This window comes from Athene noctua, chromosome Z (genome assembly GCF_965140245.1).
Source record: "Athene noctua chromosome Z, bAthNoc1.hap1.1, whole genome shotgun sequence".
Taxonomy (NCBI): domain Eukaryota; kingdom Metazoa; phylum Chordata; class Aves; order Strigiformes; family Strigidae; genus Athene; species Athene noctua.
Window position 1 is genome coordinate 71069023 of NC_134077.1, and position 19188 is coordinate 71088210.

The following is a 19188-nucleotide window of genomic DNA, read 5'->3' on the forward strand; positions in this document are numbered from 1 at the left end:
TTTTACCTATATTCACGTTCTTGGAGTATTTCAACAGGATCCAGTCCTTGTGGCTTCTGGATAGGGCTGATGCGATTCTGCTTTTGCTGCAGCTGAACAATGGGTGAAGGCTGTCCTGGTGGTGGCTGTGGTACAGAAGGCCCAGGCATGGTGGCAGCAGGCTGGGCAGCAGCTGGGGCAGGAGAAGGCCTCCCACTGGGGGGGGGTGCAGGAAGCTTTTGCTGCGCATTGGAGACACTCATATCTGGGGCTTGGCCTGAATCATAAACAGTACTTTCTCATAACTTGAAATATGAAACACAGTAACACAATCAAGGCAGTTTCTGGAGACAGAATATGAAGCTAAGGTAAACATTCAAAATCATCAGATAAAGCCCATTGAGATAGACTACAGTTCTTATTTACAAAGACATACTAAAATGCAAGTACACCATACATTGCAGGAAGTGGTCCAAAGAAAAACAAAATACTTAAAACCTAACGATGAATGCCATTTCTTTTCCCCTTCCTGCTGACTTTTAATTCTAGCATTAGAAGAACTAAAAAAGCTGTAGAAATGATTTTGTGCAAGTCTAGGACCTAATTCTGCCTCTTATTCACTACTCTTGGACCACTTAGAAGACATCTATAATTACAACCTGACAACAAGCACAAGCAGATCTGCTTTTAGAACTCTATTAGAACTAGATAGCCACATTAACATTTCTGTAACTGTACTTAGAAAGTACCTGTCATATATAAATAGCTTTTGTTTTGTTACAAGTGCCTATTAGTTGTATTTAATTATTTAAAATACCAGGAATTCAATCACTGTTTTCTCTTACAGCATTCTAATAGTCTTGAAAATTAACACCTCAGTTAACATGAAAATAGTACCTGCCATTTACAGACGCTAAGGGCCATAGATTTCAGTATGCTATTATGACAAGTTACCCATGCATTCAGATGTTCAAAAATTGTCACTGACAATTTAAATTGCAACCATAAAGATGTCGCTTAATTGTCTGAGGAGTCATAGCAATTTAATGCTAGGTAAAACAATTACAAAGTACACCTGCAATCTTGTAATCAACCTTAATTCAACCCCAACATCCTGATACTTAGATAAAAAGATTCCTTCAGAGATCACCATCTGTCTGTCGTTCACACATCTGCATCAAACTCCAGAAAAGGAACCTGAGCACAAGCTGTAGATTTTGTATTTAGCAACACTACATTTCAGTTTATAAAAATTAAAGAAAGAAAGAAAGCCCAGCCCACCAACAGCCTCTGTGTAGGCTCAGCTTTTAGTGAATCATTCAAATTGAACTGTAAGGCAAACACTGCCACTAACAATTGTGTAATGAATGAAAAATAAATTTAAAGAAATAAGCACAATCTGTAAAAACACATCAAATAAAACCTCCAAACAGACACAGCAAGGGCAAACAAATTTTTTCTTATTACAAAAAAGTATGAAAAAAGACAAGCAGTAAGAAGCCTATAGTTAAACAGGACAAACATATTATTATGACATACTGTATTTTTTAGATAAAACAATCCATCTAGCAATTCTGTATACCTGCCAGAATTTTTTAGCAGCATTTGAACTAGAAGGCACCATGCCTGGTAAACTCATACATACAACCTCTCAAGAAACACTTTTCCCTCTCTATATTAACCCACATAAATTGTAAGTATTCATTGGGAGTATTCCAAGAAAAGCAATTCTACATCTGATTACATACTGGTATTTAATATTTTTTAATGTTCTTCTAAGTAGCTGACTAATGACACAGAAGTTTTATGACATCACCTATCGTGGAGTCATCACTGTCCCCAGATTCACCCACAAGCAACAACAGAATCTAACATTTCTACTGTATGAGAAGCACGTTATTAGCAATCCTACAATATTGTATTTATTTTTTAATCTCTCCAAAAAAACCCCAAAAACTTTAAACAAAATACATTACTAGGGATTTCTAATTCTTTTCAATACAACACTTCTTCCACTCTACTTTCAAACAATAAATCCAAATCTGAATGATTTGGTTCAAAACCTGATTATCATGCAGGGGAAAAAAACTACACTGTTCATTAGATCTCAAAGGCTACACTGAACTTTCAAAGCAATGCAAATAAAATTTAAAAAAAGGCAACGTAGTTCTACCATGGTTTGAAAACTTTTGTTTACAGTAGCAAAGACTATAGTTCAAAGACAAGCTTGCTGCCATCAAGCATCCTCAGAATAAAACTTGCTAAACAGATTTTATGGCTGTCCCTCAGACAGCTTACATATTTCATTCTAATTGTAAAAAGGTGCTTCATGTTCCGGCTGCCTTACAATTGCAGTAATTTCATGTGTAGAGTCATTTATGGATTAATAAATGGTTAGACTCTCCTTGATTCAAGTTCTAGGCATAGTAAAGGTTACACTTTTTCTAAATGCCTTTTTACCTTCCATTTTTTTCTCCCTGCATCTTTTCTCCAAACTCTACCCACACTGTGTACGTGCCAAAAAATGAGCATTATACTCCACTATACCTTCAGTCCAAGTTTTAGAGGTAAGGGCAGCTGTATGTCCAGGCATACCTGGAGCAGGCCCTGGTCCAGTTGCAGTGCCACTCATTGTATGTAACCCAATACCTGTAATTTGAGAGGCGAAAGAAACTTATTAAGAAAAAGCATTTTCAAGTTTTCAAAAATTATTCTGCTTTCTAGCATGCTAGTCTGTTCAGGCAAGTAGTGTTTTTATTCATTAAATATGGATTTAAGTAGATCTTATTGTGAATATATATATATATATATATATAATGAAGCATATTAAAATCACCTCTCCTAAAAAAAACCCTTCCTTGGTAGCAAAAGCCATAGCCACAGAAATGAAGTGACCAGTGAAATTATTAGACTCATTATTAAAAAGAAAATAGTATCATCTTAATCCTCGATTTCTAATGTAAACTCAGTAATAGAAGTGTACAGAAGCAAACAGGTGCAGAGCATTTAATGTAACAGTTTTCTTAGGACCAAAATGTACTTGCTTACTGCATTGTAACATCTATTATCATTAGGAGAAAAAAAAAAGAACATTTTCTTTTCCTTATGTTTTTCACTTGAAAACACATAATACATGGTTTGTTTTACTTTCAACCACCTAAATAATGAGTCGATTTGCTCCAGATTTTTTAGTCTACTTTTCTGCATAGCAACAAAAGACTGAAAATTCACTCTAAGAAAAATATTAAAATTCCAACGAGTAGTATGATTAACATTCCAAAAAAATCAAGCATAATCAGGGCAGACACAGTAATGCACAGTGAAATCACTTTTATTTCCGTTTCCACAATATCCTATTCATAACAGTGGTGTTTTATGCACTTGCTCAAGCTTAAAACCAAAGGCTGCTGTTCACACAGATGCCAGAATAGTCCCAGATTATAGCGCTGCACAGAACCCACTTCTTAATTTTCCACAGGTAGAATTTCAAGAATTACCTGCACAATGGCACAAGGCCTAGATTCACTTACCAGACTGTCTGTTGAAGGCACTGGGAGGCTGCTGCTGTTGAATGCCAGGCAGGGTCCTCTTGCCCTGAACAGCAAGCTGGAGATTTTCTGGTAAAGGCTGACCTCTAGCTAACATTTTGTATGCTAGAATCTGAGCCCGCAGCTGATGCAGCTGTACAGGGCTGAAAGGGGAAGGACCTCTGTTAGGTTGATTCATAACTTGTGGGTCTCCTGGTATAATGGGTCCTGGCTGGCTGGGAGTCATCTGGGGTGGAGTTGGACCTCCTCCAGACATCGGACTGGACACATGCTCTGGTGCTCCTAGTGGAGATGGGTGTGGAGACATATAACCTAGAACAAGAGGATCACAAACTTAACTCTCTGGTTAGTCAAATCTAAATTCCATCAATTTCTTTAACAGTACACAGAAATAAAAAATGTCACTCTCAAGTCAAGATAGCTGTAGTATTTTCTGCAAGATCAAAATTTCAATCTGAAGTTCCCAGGGACATCAAGATAGTCTCATGAGCTATTCTTTGAGAAGAACTATGATTGTATAGTCCAATAATTCCTAAAAATAACAATTACCTTCATATTTGGAGTAAGACAAACTAAAATGTGAAATACTATATAAAAGCATTAGGATGTGGTACTATTTCACTAGAATGCTGGACAAATATTCCGTTGTGGAATACATAAAGTGAAGTCTATCTATTTTACAGCTTAATATAATTTTCTTTTGATGCACACACATCAAGGAATACCCATTCACTGATATAGGCCCTCTTTGCCAAAACTCAAAAACATACAGAAATAGAAACAGATGGTATTCCAATTTCTATAAAACTGCACTTTAATTTATAGAGATTAAAGGTTTGAGCTAGACAAACGTTCCTTTTACCATCTGCTTGCTCAAGAACTTGGAACATTAACTGCAAGCACAAAAATCACCTTCTGAAAAAGCTGCTGAAGACTGCATTACTCTCTAAAGTTCCAGGAGAGCAAGCACAGCTCTGAAGCAAACAGTGCTTGTATCTTACTATAGCATTTGCAAATGCAGTGGTTTTAAGTTTGAATTTTAATTAATACATGTTTCCTTGAGCTTCACAATGCATCCATGAAAAGAGATGGCATAGATTTCTGGTTAGATTTCCAAGAATATGTAGCATGTCAGAGTAAAAATACAAAGAGCAATCTTTCAGGTAGTACACAACAGACAGCTTGATTTTAAAGATGTCCACCAACAGTGAAAAAGAGATAATGATATTTACTCACTTCTCTCCGGTATTGTGGAGCACAAATACTGCTCTTATCAATTTGAAATGCCTAAGAAAACTAAAAAATATCAAGCAATCTTCTGGCTCACTTCCATATACTTTAGCAGGCCACAGATGAGCGAACTCCAAAATTCATGCTATGGTTTATGGTTCTGTGACACCAAATCTACTCTTCCTCTACTCTTCCTGACACTTTAAAGTGAAACTACATCAGTTTCATATATACAAAGTCCAGATCACAAAAGCAAGTAATTTTGCCCTCTCTGTAGCTTCACTGTTCTTACTGGCCCTTCAGTAAGGGCAACATAGACAAAATCTCAAGGTAATCTCAACTCTTCTGAGATGACAGCAGCTGTAAGTGACTAGAACTTATAAAAATGGAAAGATGAGAGTGCTAAAGAACTGAAAGTCCACCAGTGCTGAGATCTGGAGATCAAAATATTCTACAATAAACAAAAGGTTGTGAATGTCTGAGATAAAGGACAAAGACAAGAGGATTTCAGCTCTTCTAAAAAAGGAAAATTACGTAGAAGTACAGTAGGGAAAAATGGCTTTGTGATGGGAAAAGACCAGATAAGATAGAAACAGACTGAGTTCAATCTTGTAACTAAAGAAGATGACAGGAAAAGAAGACTCTAGGGAGAAGAAGTAAAACTAAGCAGTTCAAAAGAAAAATAGGGAAGTGAGGTGAGGGAGAAAGAGACCCTAAAAAGTTAAAACTACTGAAGTTATTTACTTGGTCAATATAAAAACTGTTTATACATATTTTGTGGCGATAAAATCAATGATAAATAACCGTAAGTTTACTTCACTTATTCATCTTCTTCCATTAACTTACTTTTGCCTCATTTTATTTTTTTAAGAAAAGAGTAGCTAAAAATCCTTCTTGCTGAGCACATTGATTTAAAAGAACAACCAGTATACCACAGCAAAACCCACAATATACAACTGCATTATTGTTTTACACTATAAAATGGGGCTTATCACAATGTTCATCCATTACTGTTAGATTTCTAAATCTCAGAATTTATTTTAAATAGCACCTACTTTGAATTACATTGTTTTCAAAACTGCCTTTCAAAGACAGTTTTCTTCCCCTCCCGCCTCAAGTTACATTGTCCAAGTTATATGTTCCTTAATCACTGATAGATTTCAAACCCAGGATTTTTAAATCCATCTGAAGTATAAAACTCTAAAACTGAGCTGTGAGATATTGAGCACCTGGTTTTAGTCTTGACAGTTTCAGCTGCAAGTCTGTGACTACATTTTGCAGAGAGGAGTTTTCAGGGTAAGGCAGTTTTTGAGCTTTCTAGATATATATTACACTTTCTCTCTCCTGCAAAGCCCTATGCATTAGAATTCTTGTCAATAGGAAACTAGGCTTGATTAGAGTAAGAATAAAAACAAAATTACAATAAAATATCTCATGAAAGAACAAAAGCCATTCAAACTTCCTGTAAAGGTTCTAAAATGTGGCATTTACAGAACCTAAATTTTGTGTTGCTATATGGAAATTTTCCTTTTTAAATTTGAAAACTTTCAGAAGATTTAGCAGTTTGACAATACACACAGTCACAAGCTTGTCCTAATAAAGTTTTGTCCTGGTTCAGCTAGGATAGGGATAAGTTTCCCCAGCAGTGGGGAGGGGGCTTCAGCTGGGTTATTAGATACCATGCTGCCGTCAGGTCCAGGCGCCAAAGCGTGGGAACATTTTCTGTGTGGCTTTTGTCCCAGAGAGCACGCGCGAGTGTGCTTCTTTGTCTCTTGCGGTATATCTCTGTATATTTTTTTGTCCTGTATACTGTTATTACTATTTATTGTTTTGCTATCACTATTGTTGTTGTTCAGTTTATTAATTTACACTGTTGTATTAAATTTTTCCTCATCTCAACCCCGGGGTTTGTATCTCCCCTAATTGCCCGTCCAGTCCGAGGGTGAGGGAGAGACAATGGCGGCATGGTCTTGGGTCCTGGCAGGGCCTAAACCACCACAAGTTTCTATACCACTTGCTTTTTTCCTATCTTATTACACATACTCTAATACAGGTAAGCATGTGCACATAGGCTCTAAATAAGGACACATGAAGACTCATGAAGATTGAGTTTAACCAGCATGTCATAAAAGAGAAAAAATGACAGACGCAGGCCATAGGAATGTTTAATGTATAGGCAAAGATCTTTTTGAACTTTGCAAACATGCTTTCATCTGCTGTGAAGCACTTCAAATGCATTTTTCTGTGGCACACATGAATTTTCACAGTAAGTATTCATCCGGTTTTTAAATATCTAGCTCACTAATTGTTAACTGATGAACTGCCAAGTACCCCTTCCTTTAGATTTTCCACAGAAAACTTTGTTTTCTATTCTGCATAAACCATTGTGTTTAATTTAACCTTCAGAATGGAAGATGGCAAAAACACTAACTGATAAGGTTGGAGAACACTCAGAACAGAAGAGGTCTATGTGCTGACAAAGGACAACAGACAACTTTTAGTCCTGAAAAATGCACAAAGCAGAAGAGACAACACCAGGAAAGGGAGACTAAACAGCCCAACTCACCATTTAAAGCTGTGGTGTTTCCAAAGCTTTACCAGGTTTCTCCAAGTCTAATCTAGGTGAGTTCTGAAAATCTCTGATGATAGTGATTCTTAATCACTCTAATGGGGAATTTTCTTTCCCTTAAGACTCATCAGAATTTCAGTTACATTAACTTGGGACCATTACTTTTTGTGGTTTTGCTATGCACCTCTGAAGAGATTCTGGCTTTGTTTTCTCCATAATCCTTCAATGGGTGGTAGTGTATAACAGAACAAGTTTTCAGCAGTTAAAAAGCACTGCTTTCTTAACTGTATGCATAATTAGCAACACCTTTCATCCCACTTTGGTATCAACTTGTTCACCAGAAATACATCACAAACATATCATAAACAATGTATATTCTTTACAGTATTGACACTGGAAGAAATCCTAGTTCTAACACTTTACACACAAGTATTTTGGGAGGACAAACTATATAAGAAGTTTCTGCTCTAACTGCTTTTAATTTCACTTTAGTGAACAGAAGTAAAGAACATCTTCCTCACCTGTTTTAAAGCTGAAGAACCAGAGAGCTAAAAATTGCAAGATCTTTTTCAACATTTTTAATGCTATAATTAATGGAGGAGCACATATGAATTCTAAATCCTAGTAACAAGTATTAGATAGAAGAAGTCAAAGTTTTACCAGTCCAGGCACTGGAACATTCAACAGAAGTCTTGACTGCCCCACTAAAAATTAAGAAGACTTAAATAATAAAAGTGTCTGAGGATCATATGTCAAATCTTTCTGCTAAAATTTACAGAATGGTATATTTTTACTCAAAACTGTGACTGTTAAGTGAAATTTTGGATTAGGAAGATATACATATGATTGAAGAAATGTAGTTGTGTAACTCATTTATGTTAACTATCACTTCAACCATCAATTAAAGCAGGTTTTTTTTAAAAAATAAGGCATCAAGTACATGCCCACAATACACAATAGGAAAGGATAACATCTTGGAACACAGTGCAAAATGGACCAAGGCTACAAACTTTCTTAAGATACGCAAAATATAGTATTTCTCTGTCAGTAGTGTGGCCAGGGTTAACACCAGTTCTTGTGAAACTCTCGACAAAGAGAAGCCACATGTGTGCAAGTCATTTAAAGCCTGAACTGTAGAAATAAACTATTGAGAGGCCTTATGCTGACAGGCAGATGGGTAAGGTGACAAATATTTTCTCATCTTTAAAAGGCTCAAAAAATCAGAAAAGCACGTGGAGCTAATTTAAGAACAGTAGGGACAATGAACACTGTGAAGTTGGAGTAACCCAGTGAATTTTGTAAGTTAAACTTAATCGGTGTATCTTTATAAGAAGTTCAACAAATACTGCATGATAATTAAAACTATATACAGATCAAGTCCCAGAACCTTAAATCCCTGCAGTGCTTTCATTTCCACTTGCAAATAGCAAGCAAAGACAGCCGAACTGTTCAAACTGGTCTGTATTTCACTGCTGTATCATAGTAACTGCATTTGTTTCAAATCCCAGAAAGACAGATAAATTTTTTCAGGCCATTTATATCTTTTTATGAATTCTTTCTAATAACAAATACTTTATTTTATACAAATATTTGTTTGTCTTTGCGATTTCTCCTCTTTCTTCTTACAAAGTCAAATCTAAACATAATTTTCATCTTCTAGGTAACTTTGTTTAGCAGCTTAACAATTTACAGTAAATTTCATACTTCTAATATCAATACTGAGCTTTTCAGCACCATTTATTCACAGAGGCTCAAGGCATTTCTAATACTATTCAAATTCAGCAACGTGTAGTAAGATTACTATTTAAACAGCTAAATATGAAGTTGGAGAAATTAATTTTTCTTTCATTTAACCTATAAGCATTAAAAGTATTAAGACTAATTAGGGACATCATTGTGCATAAGTTCAAGAAAAGAAAATCAGTCACCAGAATAGTCAGGAATGTTACCCTTCCTCCAATTTGGCGACAAGAGGGGAAAGGAGTAACTGTTGAGGAGAAAGATAGCAGTTCAGAATATTTTTCCCCATAACTTAATGTAAGATTTCTGAAAACCATTCTGTTTCAGTATGACTGCAATAAAAATATGACAATCTGTCTGAGCTAGTAACAGATTCTTTCTGCATCACTAGCATCCCACTGAGCACCAAGAAAAAAAAAAATCCAGAATCTAAATAATAAAGTTGCATGCCCTATTTTAGTAATTATTTTCAGTTTTAAAAAATGCAAAAATTTCAGAACAGTAACTGGCATTCAGGTAGCAAATAGGCATTTATAAGCAAAATGACAAAGTTCTTGCAGATTTAGCTTACAAATGTTTCTGATTTGTTCATCAGAGTAAGGATCAGTGAATTATTTCTTAATACAGACTGTAAGAATTATTACTTCGAAAATTTGGTAATGGCTTGCTCTTTGTAAATTCAGTGGTCTTTATTTCAAGATTGTTCATTCACAACTGCACATTTGATTTACATACATTATATCTACAACTGCATGTGCAGTTCACCAATTCTAATTTATCATCAACATTCATAAGCATGTATTTTATAAAAATTCCCGCTTTTGTATTTAGAGACACTCTTTTGCAAGATCTTCTTTAAAACAATTACTAAAAAGACTGCTACTGGAACATTTAACATTTAAATTAAATCTCATTTTGTAATCAGTTCCAACTATAAACTGCATACAGGACTACTGCCTATGCATTTATCATAACTGTTCTACTCAGAGGTCTAAGAACAGCACCATTTTATGAAGACTATCCATCTTCTCATTCTCAAACAATTAAAAACACTGTTTCCTCCTCTATCTTACCAGTTCTCAGAATCTTGGAGGCTGTTTCCAGGTTCACAGATTTCTGGCAGTAAGGGACCATTACTGGTACAACAGTATACCTAACATATCTAGAACAGTCCACAGACTCTTACCCTCTAAAAGATCTCCCTTTGGTCTGTGGAATAGATGAAAAAGACATCCAGTGTTGACTTAAATTTCACGTGACACAAAATCTACCACAAATACCTTGGTAATCCTTGTCCCAAAGGTTAATTATGTTCATTAAGTAAGATGCAGATAATTAATACAGTCTGAATTCACCTAATTTACATTTGCAGGTACCAAAATTCACCTTTATTTTTTTAAAAAAAAGATACAGGATCCATCTATTACAAGCCTTTCTACCACCTAGGAATGTGCAAAATGATCAAGTGATCTTTTAATTCTCTCTCAGAGAGAATACAAAATGGAGTTCAACATTATCCAGAAAAAAAGAAACAAGTATTCCAAGTTTCAAATCATTCTTTTAGTTGTCTTCTAAATAAGGCACAATTACATGGAATCACAGAATCATTAAGGCTGGAAGGGACTCCTCAAGATCATCTAGTCCAACTCCCTGCTCAAACAGGGTCAGCTACGGCAGGCTGCCCAGCAACATGTCCAGTTGGGTTTTGACTATCTCCATGAATGGCAACTAGACAACCTCTCTGGGCAACCTACTGTGCTGCTCAGCCACATTTATAGTAAAAGCATATTTTCTTATGTTCCAATGGAATTTCATGTGTTTCAATTTGTGCCAACTGTCTCCTGCCACTGATAATCACTGCAAAGAGTCTGGCTCCCTCTTCATCACTCTGTACCATCAGGTATTTCCAAGCCTTCTCTTTTTCAGGTTATGCAGTTGCAGCTCACTCAGCCTCTCCTTACACAAGATGCTTCAAACATTTGATGCTACCTTAAACATTTCTCAACATCTTTCTGGACTGTAAATACTAGAATAGAATACAATACTACAGTACACCCTCCAGCTAATTCATTAGAAAAGGTGATACAACTCCTCAATTAACCCGCCTCTGCTTCTAGGCAGGTAGCACATTCCATCTCATGGCTGCAAACACTGTACATGGCAATACAATTTAAGTCTGCCAGAATAACCAAAATTCTTTTCAGTCTTTCTGCTTTGTATGATACAGTCTCATATCACCTACACAACAAACTACTTTGCTTCCAGACATACAATGCTGCTGTTGGCTGTGCTAAAATCAATGCTAGAGAAATAAGCACATTCTACTGAGCATCCTGATCAGCATTTGCAACCAACTTTTTTGTTATTTACTGCTAAACCTCTGTGCTATCTGCAAATGCTATTGACGCCAATTTTACACTTTTTTCCAGATCACTGACGAATACATTGAACAGCACTGAACCAAAACAGAGTCCTACAAGACTTAACCAGAAAAATCCATCATTGGATGATCAACTTCCATGTACAGTTAGTTTTAACTACATAATATAATTAATACGGGTTATAGTGATTTTACTTAGTGTTATCTTTCTCCTAAATCAGAAAATCATACAGTAACGAGTCAACCACCTTTTATAACTATCAGGCAGACAAAGTTATGTCTGTCATTACTACTACTGGCTTTAATGATACATAGAGAAACCCCATACTTGGGCCAGGATCCATTTTCCTGATGACTGTACAAATACTGTACTGCACTAAGTGCTGTACCACACCTGTGTGCACTTAAATAAATCAATTCAACTTACTATTTTCACAAAAAGAATAGTAAATTTGTTTGACAAGGCTGACTTTATGCCATTCAGAGAGATCTGAACAAGCTCAAGAAGTGGGTCCATGTGAACCTCATCAGGTTCAACAAAGCCAAGTGCAAGGTCCTGCACATGGGCTGGGGCAGTCCCCAAGATCAGTACAGACTGGGAGATGAATGGATTGAGAGAAGGCCTACAGAAAATAATTTAGGAGCAGCAGTGGATGAAAACATGACTGTGAGCTGGCAATCACAGAAGCACAGAATTGTCTAGGTTGGAAAAGACCTTGAAGATCATCTAGTCCAACCATCAACCCAACAATAACAGTTCCCAACTACACTGCAATGTGTGCTTGCAGCCCAGAAAGACAACCATATCCTGGGCTACATCAGGAGAAGTGTGGCCAGCAGGTCAAGGGAGGAATTCTCCCCCTCTACTCTGCTCTCATGAGACCCCACCTGCAGTACTGTGTCCAGCTCTGGGGCCCCCAACATAAGAAGGACATGGACCTGCTCAAGCAAGTACAGAGGAGGCCAGAAAGATGATCAGGGGGCTGGAGCACCTCCCCTATGAGGACAGGCTGGGACAGTTGGGGTCATTCAGTCTAGAGAAGAGAAGGCTCTGGGGAGACCTTATTGTGGCCTTTTAAGATTTAAGGGGGGCTTAGAAGAAAGATGGAGAGAGACTTTTTAATAGGGCATGTAGTGGTAGGACAAGGCATAATGGTTTTAAACTAAAAGAGGGTAGATTCAGACAAGATACAACAAAGACATTTTTTACAATGTGGTTGATCAAACACTGGAACAGGTTGCCCTGAGGCACTGTAGATGCCCCATCCCTGGAAACATTCAAGGTCAGGTTGGATACGGCTTTGAGCAACCTCATCTAGTTGAAGAACTCCCTGCTTATTGCAGAAATTGGAACTAGATGATCTTTAAGGTCCCTTCCAACCCAAACCATACTATGATTCTTTAATAAAACTACTCTCAATGGACTGAATTATAGACAGGGTCATATGGAATTAAAAGACAATTTTCTTTGATTTTACCTAGAACCAGTGCTAGAGTAGACGACATTTAACTGATACATGGTGATTCTGCTTACACTTTCAAACTAATGGCAGAAGTTTAGGGTCATCCATTCCCTAGGGTTTTGAATTTATTCAGCAACTTTTCACCAAACATCCAAAAATAGTAACATTAATTAGCACATATTTGTCTACTTCAGTTTGAGGCCTACAAACAATAAGCCATGGAAAAAACAGATCTATAACTAATGATGTAATTTCTATTTGACATAGATATCATTAACACAACTGCAACATAAACTCAACCATCAGACATCCAAAAATCTATAAGAAAATGAATGTTGGTGAATCTTGCTTTCTAACAATGTACCAATTGCAACTGATGATTTTGTCACAATTAGAAGATTTACCATGCATCTTTCCATGGATTCTCAGAGAACTTATACTGTCCTCTCCCTGTGAACGTGGCCATGGGTAAGATCACCCTCTTTTACCACATTGTCTATTTCCACAAAACTTGTAGAAACACAACTGTTTTACAAGACTCTAATCTCATGGTAAATGAGACTGAAAGTATCCAATAGGTTGAAAGACTATTAAGAAACTTGGTTTTGTATCTTGGATATGTACACTAAGGGGCAGAAAGTGCAAAGCTATCAGATAGGACTTTCCCCAACACATATCAGAATAGCCTCAGTGCCATCACCATTTTTTGTGAGAAGATAATTGTGTAAGAAGAAAAAAAAGAGACATGGAGGCAAAGAAAGCTAAAACACTCATTAATATCAAGGACAGTATTTAATAAATTAGAATGAGGGGATTTTAACCATTTCTTTTAAAAGCCTGCTTACATTAGAACTCCAGTATTCTCTGTTTATCTTGCAACAGTTGCCAATACACACCCAAAAGACAGCAGGGATCTGTAGTCTTTAGCGTGCCACAGCTGCTACTAATACAATCATCCTTTTGCACAGCAACACAACCTGGAATTCTGATCTCAGCCAGCACAGGAAAGAAGAAAACAACTCAGAGCTACTTGTATTTGAAGAATTTGCAAATTACACTCTCATATTTTGAGCACGTTATGTTTCACTTGGACCTATCTTCATCTTCAGACTAAATGCTCTGCTCATTTAAGGAACAAGTTCATTACAAACCACAGAATGTCTTTGAATGCAAATTCTGGTAAAATTTTGTTCTCAGATGATCATGCTTGCATCTCCTTGAAACCAGTGGAAAAGTTTTAACTGATGGAGAACTTGTCCCCGCAAAGTAAGTTCTATTTTACTTAACTGATATTGAAAGGTGTAATGGAAAAACAGTACTTTCTCATATGCAAGGTTCCAGAAAGGGATTCAGCTGACAAATTATTGCTTAGGGTTTCAGTCACATCCCACTGAAAAGTCACAAAGCAGTTCAGGCTGAGTCATTTTGCTGATCTGTACCTGTTTTCTCCTTCCAGCATTTCTCTTATCCTATGTAATAAACATGTAAATACATCAAACAGGGACCATCTCTTAATAGATCTGTACAGTGTGTCAAACCAGGGCCCTGCTTGCAGCTGGGATTCTTCAGGTGTTGCTGTAACATAATTAATTATGCACTATACAAATTCATATCTGCTGAACTAATTAATATTAGCAGGTGTTACCAGTTAAATCTCCAACATACTGAGCTGCTTACAGAATGCACATCCTCTTATGTTGCTAACTAAGGGACACATGGTAGGCATGTAGCAATGTGGTAAAAAGAGTTTCTATTTTCTGGCATAAAAAATTCCAGAAAGAATTTTGATCAGACCTCGATCAAACATTATAGATACTAAAGAGGGTTTCTCCAGGTTTGCTTGGGTTCTTCTCTCTTATCATTCCTTCGCCTCAGGATTAAAATAAATCATATTCTAATGCATTTATATTTACAATAGCCACATGACAGGGAAGAATTAGGTGTAGGTTTTTTTAAGACATGAACTGAAATCTGTAACAGACTTAGTCCAATTACTTGCCCCAGCCACAGACTTGAACCTTAGCTTTTTTTCAATACATGACTGATGGACACTCCATAAAGCAAAGCGATTCAGTTATTCACCTCGCCTTATGATATCAGTTCAGACTTTCTAAACAAAGCTTAAAGGAAACAACTGGAAATCTGTTTCATGGAACTATTGACTCTTCGTGGAACAAAGGGGACCCAAATTTATACAGCATGCACAGTATGTATAAACCTTGGCTATGTTGGTCCATTGGACTCTGAGGTGGACCCATTCCAGGGTGAGGAGGTCGCATACTCTTCATGGAGCCACAATGAACATCTTCAACCATTCCTTTTTCATGCAAGCCATCAATAGACTGTGAAAACAAAATAAGTATTTATATAGAGATAGCATATAAATCCACTATAAAAATCCAAAGAACTCTAAGAAAAATCTAAACAAATACATAAAGAATACAAACTTCTCTTAGCAGTCATTCAAAATAAATACAGTGGGAACCTTTACCCCTCGAATCAGACATTAGGGGAAGCACGGAGTACCATTAGACTGCTTGCCCTCTGTTTCCTTTTTGCTTTTTTTCTTCTCCTTATGAACTGTTTGGCAATGCCAAGGAGGCAAACTGCCCAAATACACATGAACAGTATTGGCCTCATATTACAAAGCAGTGTAACACACACCAACTTATGAAAGTACAGCCTGTGGCTTGCGTCAAGTTATTTTTAGCCCAAACTTTGCCCTTTCAGTTGCTGCTCTACTGGAATGTCCCAAACACTGTTTTTCTTCAAAAACAAAGATGGCATTGCGCAGGAGATAACCTCTTCTTTGCAAGCAAAAACAAGGATAGGCAGTCAAGGAAAGGAAGTTCTGAAATACTTGTGCTCCCTACAGTTCCCGTCACCTCATTCACTTCTCAAAAACTATTGTCTTCACAGTACTTGAAAAACAAAATAGGGCCAAACGCTTTCTTCAGAGAGTGAAGAGAAGACAGAATGTGCTGGAGGCATGCAGCACACTGGAAAAGGCTCCATAATAAAAACTGAAGGACTCTGAATGTGGAAAAAGGGGAAAAGTAACAATAGAGGAGAAAAGTAACATCAGAAGGAAGATGTTTTAAGACAACTAAAGAGTTTTACCTGGAAGCAAAAATTACATCAGGCTCCTAACGAGAGATTACACTCATTAACTTCTAACTTAAAGCTTTGCAAAGTTTTGTATTAGGAAGGAACAGGCTGGCATCACTTATCTTCTCGTCACAGAAATATGCAGCTCTGCCCCTGTCTATAACACATGCATGCTTGCACACTAAATACTGTTCTTGCAAACCCTACTGTGAATAGAGGCCTTGCTGTCTGTTTCATTTAAATGCACACCTATTTATGGAAAATCCTTTTTAAAAATAGAGTTAAGAAAACTTACTCCAGTGGAAAATACAGGCAGTTAACAAAGAGTGTGTAAGAAGCTACATGAAGTCACAAAAAAAAGACACTGTCACATTTCTTATTTTCAAGCAACTTGTTGCACATGAATCAATTTAAGCAGAACTAAACATAGGTAATCCTTTCTACAAAGGAAAAAAATAATTCTAAATTTTAATTTGTAACCTTTCATATAAATTTTCCATTTCCCATTGCAATAATCAGCTTTGATTGAAAATATCTTTAAACACATGGGGTAGGTTTTTTGTTCATCAGCATTTTTGAAGGATTTCACTATCATTTTTCCTTATCAGAAACTATGAGTTAAAAAAAGAAAGCTATAGAAAAGGAGAAGTAAAATGGATTTTCTGTGTTCATCAAATTGTTTAGTTGTCACAACAGTATAAAAACATTTGTGAAAAGAACTTGTATCAGAAAAATATCTGTTACTCAAGAAGCTATTTCTGATTACTAGAACTTGGGGAGATATGGAGTAGAAATGTAGAGATAGATGACTGACACATTAAAAATAGTTCCACTGTGCTAACCAAGTAAATCCCAATGCCCTTTTCTAAGGCATGAAGATCCCTCCCTCTCCCTTTGCCCCTACTTACAAAGATAACCAACATGAAAGAGAATGCTCAGTTTACATTCTGCTCACAGGAGCTGAATACTACAGAAATTAAAACACCTCTAAGGCCGGTTCCATTCCTATTTTATCATCGTATGTGTCGAGGACTAAATCTTCAGGGCTGCCAAGAAGAGGAGACTGTGCAGAAAACTACATCTGATTTCCAGAACAGAGGACTCTAGCTGTACACATCTGTGGTGTGACTGCAGGAACGAGTGTCACTGCACTAGTGGGTGGCAACTGTGAAAGAGCTGTGAAGGCAGGCAGCTCTGATGGGATTAAGATGGGACACAGCATGCATATCCAGGGCATCTGAAGTACAAGCGTACAGAAGGTGATGAAAGGAGCTGGCATTAACAAAGAGTAGCAGTGAAGAGTGAAACAAATATATGGCCTTTCAAAATGAGAATTTTAAAAAAATAAACAGGATCAGAATAGTAGAGATATATCATACAAGAAAACATAAACTGAATGAATGACTCTGTGAAAAGAATTGATTAAAATAACAGGTTTCGGTAAGATAAGTATTTAAAAAAACCCCAAAACTTAGAGTGAACTGAAATGCTTCAAGTTTAATGGAAGGGAGCCTAAACATAGCAAGAAAGGGGTTTGCTTCTGTCTGTTTGCAGAAATTATGCTGTGCAAAAACTGAAAGTGAAATTAATAGGAAACAAATTAGGAAAGGTAGAACTCACTAATCAGTTTTTTACGAGCAAAGCTACAAAAGATAAAGATGGCATAAACTACTTTGAAGACAAAATTAGTTTTAATGATCACAGTACTACTAATTTATGCAAAGAGACTTGTATTTCCAATAGCATTTTTCATCTTAAAGCACCTCTACCATCTGTACTGAAAACCTATAAAACAGGAGAGACAACGCAGCAGAGGATTACAAGAACTAAAAAATAGGTTTTTTTCACAACTTCTTCGAATCACTGTGCAGTTACAGGGTTAGATGACAACTTTAAATCTAGGTAACAGATTAAAAAATATTTAGAAAGGATTTTACACATAATACAATTTATTTAAATTGTTCAGTTCTGTATAAATTATTAAAAATATTTTCCACAATTGCATTACTGGCATGAGAAATGTAACCTATACTACCAATAAAGTACTAATACCAAGCTGGGATACTGTTTTTTAATACTTTTAATAAGACAGAACAGGAGAAACAGGAAGTTGAGATGTATCCAGCTTTGAGCACACACTACTACATACATTGGTCCCCATAAGTAAGAAACAAGCACAGAAGAGGCCAGATACATAAATAGTGCTTCAAGAAAACAAAATGAGGGATGAGTTTCAACTGTATGCAAATCCACACCTACAGAACTTGGCATACGTACAGACTTTACATAATGCCTAATGCATAACATTTTGCCTACACTGCTTTTACTCTGAATTTAGTATCTCGGGTCTTCTCACAGACAGCACTGCATCACAGCCTGACCTATTTCCATGTAAACTGTCAGATTATGGTGGCTTTGTTCCTTCTCCCTTCTTAAAAAAAAAACCAACTTGAAATTCAGAGATTGAGATCCAGTATCAAACTAAATATCTTCTAGACTATGCATCCTCTATACCAACAAAAATCACATAGAACAAACCGCAATGTGTTGTCATGTAACTCTACAGCACAACTGAATGCATCACTGATGGACAATCAGACTGACTTGGTTGTGCTTGCAGTAGGGACTTGGCCAGCAATTCTGTTAATCTCTTATAAATCGCTAAAACACCATTTTGCACAAGGTCTCTGCTGATTTTTCAAGGCTGACAATACTTTTTCTTTTCACTAATATAAACACATACAACAAAAATAATCCAGGGAACATGCCTGCTGAATAAAAAGGACATACTTCCAGGATCATGGAAGAATTTTAAGACTCATGGAATGTCTAATGTGCACAGATATGTTATCAAACAATATTTGAAATGGGAAACTATTTGCCTTCTGTTTGAATGGAATATCTCAGTGAACAAAAAATATATTTAGTAAAAATAGCATTTTTGCAGGAAAATAATTTATTCTGTTACTCACTTTTTCTCTCACTCACCAAAAATTGTAATATTGCCACAACTTCAGAGTAACTCATTTTTAAAAGTGGAAAAAAGGAAAACCTGGGAAACTACAAGCCAGTCAGTCTAACCTCCAAGATCATGGACCAGATCCTCCTGGAAATTATGTTAGGGCACATGGAAAATATGGAGGTGACTGGTGACAGCTACACGGCTTCACT

The 19188-nt window shown here is 36.6% G+C and overlaps 1 protein-coding gene across 1 annotated transcript in view; it reads right to left on the reverse strand.

Annotated features, from left to right (window-relative positions):
• SMARCA2 (SWI/SNF related BAF chromatin remodeling complex subunit ATPase 2) overlaps positions 1–19188 on the reverse strand; it is a 121221-nt gene that overhangs the window by 83692 nt on the left and 18341 nt on the right. The window contains exons 3-6 of the mRNA XM_074932961.1: positions 15128–15251; positions 3510–3839; positions 2527–2628; positions 7–256 (exon numbers count right to left, since the gene is read on the reverse strand). Coding sequence (XP_074789062.1) covers positions 7–256; positions 2527–2628; positions 3510–3839; positions 15128–15251 — 806 coding nt within the window. The remainder of the gene's footprint in view (positions 1–6; positions 257–2526; positions 2629–3509; positions 3840–15127; positions 15252–19188) is intronic.